Below are 8230 nucleotides of genomic sequence, written 5' to 3'. Positions count from 1 at the left end.
CGGTGGCGGAAGCGGGGGCGCCATGCGGAAGGCCATCGATCGAAGGTCGGTGAGAAGGGTGTTGATGAAGATCCGGTCCTGGGGGCGGCTAAGCGGCCGCCAGAGCTGCAAATAGCCACACATTTTGAAGATCGCGTCAGTCGCACGGCACAGAGGCACTTTCTGAATAACAAGCTTGTTGCGAATATTCCAAAGCGTCCACGCTAGGATCCCAATGACAGCCATCTAATATGTCGGTAACGCGGGGAGGAGGCATGGATCTCCGCGAGTAAGTCGGGGAAGTTGGTATTGCACCATTGTCCGCCGACCGTTTCACGAAAGCACGACCACAGGAACTGGGCAGTGGAGCAGTTGAAGAAAATGTGGTTCGAATCCTCAACCGTGGTGCACAGGGACACATCCCATCCCCAGGGTCATTGCCCTTGCGGACTTCAACCCCAGAGGGGAGACGTCCCCCGATCCACTGCCAGAGGAATATCCTGATCTTGAGGGGGAGGCGAATGTCCCAGATCAGGCTAAAGGGCTCAGGGGCCAGCGAGGGGGCGATGGCAGCGTACAGAGACTTCGTGGAGAAGCATCCCGAGGGCTCCAGGCGCCACGTCATGGAGTCAGCGGCACCCTCTACATCCATCGGCAAGAGAGCGATGTCCTGTAGAAGGGCGTCCCACGCGTCAACCTTCTGGGGGCCAAAGGGGCGCCGAAAGGTTGACGCCCTAAGTCAATAAGGGCCCTCTCAACGGAAATCCGGGGGTCAGCCGCAATGGCAAATAAGCCCGGGAAGCGGGCGGCCAGAGGGGAATCCCCAAGCCAGCGGTCGAACCAAAACAGGGTCGAGGACCCGGAACCCACAGAGATGGACATGCCAATTCGTAGCACGGGAAGGAGCTGAATCACAGCTTGCCAGAACTGGGATCCCCCAGAGCGCTGGCAGAAAGCTAGAGGTTGGCCCCGGAGATACTTATTCTGGATGATGGTAAGCCAGAGGCCACCCTCCCCGTTGGCGATACGCCATAGCCATCGGGTCAGGAGAGCAATGTTCATGCGACGGGAAGACAAGATCCCCAGACCTCCCTGGTCCTTGGGTTTGCAAATGTCAGGCCAGCTCATCATATGGTATTTTTGCTTGTCCCCCTCGCCAGCCCAGAAGAACCTGGACTGATATTTGGCCACCTCCTGGTGGAGCGTCTCATGGAGGCTATAGAAGCTCATGAGGAACCAGAGGAGCCGAGAGGTTCCAAGTTATTTTGTCAGGGTCAGAGGTAAGCTGAATATTTTGAACTTTGCACCGAAGTCTGATGAAGGCATATAGCTGCAAAGGAGAGTTGATCTTGGCCAAGCCACGCATCCAGAGCCCATTCTGCTGTGGGGCATAATTGCTGCCCTCGACGCGCATCTAGATCTCTTCCTCTCCATCTCCTCTGCTCCTTCCATGGCCTTGAAAGCCTGTCCGAATTCCAATTTTGCAAACCTGGAAACATTGTACAATTGGCATCGGCAATCTGCTGCCAACCACAATTGGATGTGCTTGGCTTCCGTTAGTAGCAAAAATGTTCAGAACTCCCCACGCATGCACAGTCAAAAGCTTAATAATACTAAGCGGTCACAGGAGGCAGTAGAGATGAAGCAACAATACTAACTTCGGGGATATTATCAGCGGATCCTAGCAATGCAAAAGAGTCGTGGGATCCATGAGATGGAAGATAAAGATAGTTCAACCATATTTGAACAAGCAAGAGATTGCGTAGGGCGTAATTTAATTAAGCACCTCCATTCTAGTCAGGCTTCGAATCCTCCTCTGGCAGTGGGTCCAATGGGCCTCTGCTGCCCACGGCTGGCATCTTCTCGTCTCCGTCCGCGCAGAAGGCAGCGGCAGGGGAAGTGGCTGGATGTGGTGAGGAAGGAGCAGAGGGGACGCCATGGGGCTCCCCATCGCCAACGACATCTCACGCACCTCACCACCCAGGCCCAGCTCCGGCTCAGCAAGATGCTCCCCGACGCGTACATCGCCACACTGTGATAATTAATCCAGTACGTAATAGTGTGTGTTTGCCTGCCTTCCTGATTAGTACTAGTGTTGATTTGTGATGATTAGTTGTGGACAACAGCTGAATAAATCTGCTCTAGTCAGGCTCCCAAAGGTTCTAACTCAAGGAAGGAGCAGACACAAACTCAGAATATTGCTGCCACTGTTTTGTGCAATATTGTAGGAATTGGAACAATCTCATCATTCATCAAACATCAGTGCATTATTGCCGTTGTGTGAGACAAAAATTCCTTGCTTTGTCAAGTAATAAATCTACCTAAAAGAAGACTTTTTGTTACAGCATAGACTGATTAATTATCCACACACACACAAAATACAATGCTGTACTCATAGATTGGAATCAGGAGTGGTTCATAAGAAACTCTATGGAGAAGGGCAAAAATAAATTCTTTGCAATGAAGCTTCATGCTTTCTCGCAAAAGAAAAAAAAAGAAGTCTCATGCTTGTAACTCAGTCGTCTGTGGCCAGAAACAAAAAGGGAAACGAAGAATTGCAATGTTTCAAAATGTTTGCAAGATGCCTAACAGTACAAGGCCATGACTTGCAAACACATTAATATTGGCAGGGAAATTGGGCATGTGGTACAAATATACTGTAGTACATATTAAAGCAGGACCTCGTGTATGAAATATAATTTCTGGCCTCGGCAAAGGGAAAGATTGTGAATGTTGACTGGAAAATTACTATGGGCTGAAAGTATTTCTGAGCTACCATCTTATGCTGTACAGAATAAAGCAACGAACACAGCAAATAATGACCCAGCCCAGCCTGCTAGTCCCAGAGGGTAGTGGACCAATCGCAGGGCAGCAAGATGGGGATGGACAAAAGAGGCGACGCGAGGCCTCCTTCTCTTACAGTTCGACCATGATGTGGAGGCTTTAAGAGATTCCCACCTGCAGGTACATCGATTCATCTCGTCAGCATCGCAATGTATCACAGAATTTGATGTGAGAAACATTTATTTAGAAAAAAAAGAGAGATTGATTATTTACGCACTCATGCATATACTTAGGAGCTTTGAATTTACCTTTCATGTCGCCTTCACCAATCTATGAATTTACGAGGGATAGAGGAGACCAAGTGCCAATACTCCCCACCTTCTCTACATCGTCTTACCAACTCCGAGCTGCTGAAACTTACGTTTAAGATTTCGAGAGTGGGCAACCGCTCCAGGAGACCATTCAGGAATTCCTTCATACCTGAGCAGGCACAAATCTCCAATTCCCTAAGAGAAATGAGGCCACACATCCCATCAGGCAGTGCTCTCAGTCGAATGCAGTAACGCACATCGAGCCTCCTCAGCTTGGCCAGATTTCCAAGGTTCGAAGGCAATGCTGTCATACTGCAGCAGCCATGAATCATCAATACCTCCAGGGACAGTGGAAGGGTTTCCTCCTCAGACGATGAAGTGTTCCCCTCCAGGTTGTCACAATCATGGATACACAGAACAAGGAGGCGATCCAAGCATCGGAGCTCCTCTGTTGGCCAGCGGACAAGATTGTTGCAACTCCTAATCGTCAGCTCTCTAATGAATGGAAAGCATTTCCAAGCCATAAGTTGTGATCTGGACAATCCGGAGCTTGTGACCAAGCTATTGGGGCCTTCTAGAGTCAAACTCTCAAGTTTTTCAAGAGGTATTTGAGTTTGGCTTTGCTGGGCGTCTAGAGGCAACATGGGTATGTCTTCTGGAGACCCAAGAGTTAAGCTGGCGAGAAATGGCCAGGAGCCCAAACAGATGCCCGTAAAAACTAAACCAACTGCAGTACTGTGAACCCAAATTATTTTCAACTCGCTGACAACGGGGATCATTGGAATACTTGCAAGCTTGGGGCAAAATTCGATTGTTAGCTCTTCAAGCATTGAGAACGTTACCAAGCTATCACTAGGCTCCCCCACATTATTTTTTGCCCACATCTCCAGTCTTGGTAGCTGAATCAACACCATCCTCTTCATCCTTGGGAAAATTTGTAGAGGGGTATTGCATCCAGGTTCCACATCGAGGTTATTACATAATGCTACCAGGTTATCCATCTTCTGTAAGAACAAAATCTCTAGAGACACCGAGAGCCATACTGCAGGTATACTCTTGCATTTTGGGCAGTTGAACATTTTGAGTTCTCTCAAGCAGTTAAACATTTGAGGCTTTCTCATCCATTGTGATATTTCAAGGCCACCATATCCAGGTATCTCCAACTTTTGGATATTACTGTGAGGTTCTAAACCCTGAAGCACTTCTTCGACATCTTTAGGCTCATCATGAAAATTTTGGTCCCAAGAGAACAACAACTCAATTAGATTTTTCTTCTGACTAAGATTGGCTTCTTTTGCATTCTCACCACTCTTTATCTTGCTCAAATTCAATAGTTCCAACCTATTGCTAAGGTGTTGCAATTCTTTGAGCTGCTCTATGGCAAGGCCATCTCCGGTATCCACTACAAATGTTGTTAATATGTGAAGGTTGTTCAGTAGACCAAAGTTTGGAGACATACTTTTGAGACTACCACAACCAGAAAGACAAAGATTGACGAGCTTTCTTAGTCTTGCCATGTCTTTTGGTAACTGCCGCAGATCCCGGCAAGCCATGAGCCTCAGTGTTTGCAAGTTATACATCACACATATTGAATTGGGCAACGTAATGATGTAAGACCCAGAGAGGTCAAGATATCGTAAATGTTTTCCGTTTATGGCCTTGCAGTTTAGAAGTGAATAAGGGGAGCATTGCAATGCTCTTAGTGATGTCGATACCTGTAGCAACTCATTAAAATCCTTGTGTGATTCTGAAGGAGCTAACAAAGTGCGGAGGTTTGTTCTGCCTTTGCATAGCCCACTGATTTGTTCCAGTTCAGCCTTTGACAATTGCATGTGAGAGACATCTTTTAAGAATGCTTTCTGCTGAGTCAGTTCTTCTATACTTGCACATTCATCCGTGACATCTTTTGCTAGATCATGCATTAGATCATGCATTTTATAGCTAATAGTCACATAACTGTTTGCACCATAATAATGTGTGCACTCCTGCTTATCTTGGAGGAAGGATCTCCAAACCAATTCATTGAAAATGAATTCTCCTTTCTGTGTTAAATCCATTGTTCCATTCTCTAGAATAAAACCATTCGCCATCCATACTTGTATCAACTCATCCTTGTCCATCTTATAGTCCTTAGGGAACACTGCTAAGAATGCAAAACATTGCTTCATTTCAGATGATAGATGTCTGTAGCTCAATTTGAGGATTGACATGATTTCATCTTTCCCTCTAGCAGTATCCCGAATATTACTTTCCTCAATGGCCTTCCATTCTTGTACTTGTTGATATGAACTTAGCAATCCACCCATTGTTTTGAGAGAAAGAGGCAACCCCCTGCATTTGTTGACGATACGTCTGCCAATGCTGACCAACTCTGCTTGCTCTTGCTCTACACCATTGTTGTATGCTTTTTGTGCAAACAATTCCCATGAATCTTGTTTACTCAGACATGCTAACTTATGGGGTTGAAGGGTATGCATTATAGAGGCCACTTTGTGACTTCGAGTTGTGACGACTATTATGCTTCCTGGTCCACCAACAGAACACAAAAGAGGCTTCAGGACATCCTCCCGCTTCCTCTCATCTTCATTCCACACATCATCAAGCACTAGCAGAAACCTTTTTTGGCCAATGACTTTCTCAAGTTGCTTTTGCAATAGCTCGATGCTGCCAGGTAGGTCGCAACTTCCATTTGTGGCCAACTCAATGATGGATTTCACGAGAGCAATGGCATCAAAGTTGTCAGACACGCAGTGCCACATCTTCAACTGAAAATGTTGCTGGACCCCTTGTTCATTGTACACCATCTTAGCAAGAGTTGTCTTGCCAAGACCTCCCATCCCAAAGATGGGCAGCACTTGCACCATCCGCTGACCTTGCTGGTCCAGCAGCTGCTTCACCAACCACTCCTTGTCATGATCTCTTCCAAAGATCTTGGTAGTCTCATCCAGTTTTGAGTGTGTCTGCCGCCAAGGATGTTGCTGCTCCTCCCTATGGACAGAATTCTCCAGGCCAAAGTTGTTCATCTCCTCGACCAACTTATTGATCTTCTTAAGGACTTTCTTGAGTTTCTTGCTCATCTCAAAACGGAAGAGCAGCGGGCTGCGGTGGGTGATGTAGCTGAGCACCTTGCAGGTAGTGGACCCGCCAACCTTACATTGGCGACGCAGCGCCTCGTATTGGAAGTTATCAAGCATGTTGTCAGCCTCGTACGCGACAGACTTGAGCTCCTTCATCCAGCTCTTGACATAGTTGTTTGTCTCGCTCCTCTCCTCAGCGTTGGCCAGCTTGCACTCGACGGCTAGCAGACGGCGCTCCAACGTTCGGCGGTCATCGTCGAGGCCACACATGCGAGTCACCGTCTCGACGAGTGTGTCTGTGGCCTTGCCAGCCACACCGCGCACCAGAGGGAGAAGCAGTAACTCTGCCATGATCTTGCAGACCAGAGGAACAAGAAACTGCAGCATACGAAAGAAGAGAAGATGGGTTAAGCATTGACAGAACACAAACAACCTTCCAATCAGAAAATCCTTTTCTTGAACTTTATTTCCCGCAATAGCTTAGCTTGTAGTATAGCTTTCTGGAAAAAAATAGCACGCTAAGAATAACCGAACAAGAGAAGAAGTGAAGAACAAGGCCTGAGCATGCACCTCAACAACACCCAGAATTGATCTTGCCCAAATTGGTGAAAGAGCAACTATACTGCTGGTTGTTCGGCCGCCCCCCACGCAGGTCCCTCGCACGTCAAGGCTGCAATGGAATGGAGAGAGGATGGAAGCAAATGGGGATAATATCAAGGTGTGTGTTCCATGTGCGGTTGTTGGACAAAAGATGGAAGCAAATGGAGATAATATCAAGGAATCCAAGAGCTGAGTTGTATATTGACTGATAATATCAAGGAATCCAAGAGATGAGTTTTTTTTGACAGTTCCAAGAGCTTTTATTTGAGTCATACGTCAGTATTGATGAATACTTCTATAATTTTCTTAATTAAGTTTGAGTTTATTCTGCAACTTGCATATACAAACAATTGATTTACCATCATCACAGATTACTCCAACCAAATAATGCTCAACCCCCGGGGCCTGCATCATTTTCTAATGTACCAGAATAAGGAAGAGCATATGCTGTGAAGACTGGTTCAGCAGGAATAAGCAAGACATTGTTATGTGTCACTTGTTATAGATTGGAGTAGCGGCACACAGACCTGGTAATTGATCAGTTTCATTATTTTTTTTTGCTATACAAATTTTTTTCATGATTTTTTTATGTTGGATACTGCTCTAGGACAAATTGAAAACCAGCAATAACATAACCAGAAAGAATTTTTGAGGGGACAAATTGTACTATCTATGTTAAGCCACGGAAACTGTGAGGTGCTGCTGCATCAATTCTTTTCATGACGCAGCAGACCCAATGAAAACTTAATTCTCCACCCAAGAGTTCTTTTAGCACACTAACTTCTACCCCCAGAGTTTAGAACACCAAACAAATATCAGTTTTAGCGATTGCTGCAGGAGCATATAAGTAAACTAATATTATTTCTAGAGAATGTCTCAGCTGACTTGAGTTCTTTGCTGTGCAAACAGCACGCAATAGTTTGCTGAACTACGTAACCTTCTTCAGGGTTGTATAGGCATTCTTCTGCAACTGCACAATGAGGTATGTTGTAGATAAAATTTATGGTTATCAGGACAAACAAATATTAGTACTCCCTCCGATCAATAGTAATTATTGTGGTTCTAGTTCAAATTTGAACTGAAACCACGTCAATTATTATTGATAGGAGGGAGTACTATATAATGGTGAAAAACAGCAGGTACTACTGCAAGACGATAAGAGCATCTCTAGCAGACCCCGTAAAAGGGCCGAAACTGTATAATTCCAGCGAGTATACAGGGTTGGTCCGCTTTTCTTACCCGAACAGACTCCGTATCCCGGGCCCGACCTGTAAAAAATTTACCCTGGCCTGGAAAAAGACCCTCTCCACCGCTATTTATGCGGTTTCACCGCTCGGATATGGGTCAAACCCTATCCGCCTCTGCCCCCGCTCTGCCGCGATTCCCATCCCCCTCCGCCCCAATTTCTCGCCGCCGGCGAGCCTAAAAAAAGCCTAGCGACTCTTCCCGACCCATGTCCGGCTACGGAAGTGGTGGAGA

The 8230-nt window shown here is 46.3% G+C and overlaps 1 protein-coding gene across 1 annotated transcript; it reads right to left on the bottom strand.

The window, feature by feature from the left end:
- Positions 1-3085: 3085 nt before the first annotated feature.
- LOC123168938 (putative disease resistance protein RGA1) lies at positions 3086-6760 on the bottom strand. The gene is made up of 2 exons (XM_044586801.1): positions 6722-6760; positions 3086-6529 (listed from the first exon to the last, which is right to left on the bottom strand). The coding sequence occupies exon 2, from the start codon at positions 6500-6502 to the stop codon at positions 3086-3088; it is 3417 nt and encodes a 1138-aa protein (XP_044442736.1). The 5' UTR covers positions 6503-6529; positions 6722-6760.
- Positions 6761-8230: the final 1470 nt, after the last annotated feature.

This window comes from Triticum aestivum, chromosome 7D (genome assembly GCF_018294505.1).
Source record: "Triticum aestivum cultivar Chinese Spring chromosome 7D, IWGSC CS RefSeq v2.1, whole genome shotgun sequence".
Taxonomy (NCBI): Eukaryota; Viridiplantae; Streptophyta; class Magnoliopsida; order Poales; family Poaceae; genus Triticum; species Triticum aestivum.
This window is presented reverse-complemented; position numbering and strand designations above follow the sequence as displayed.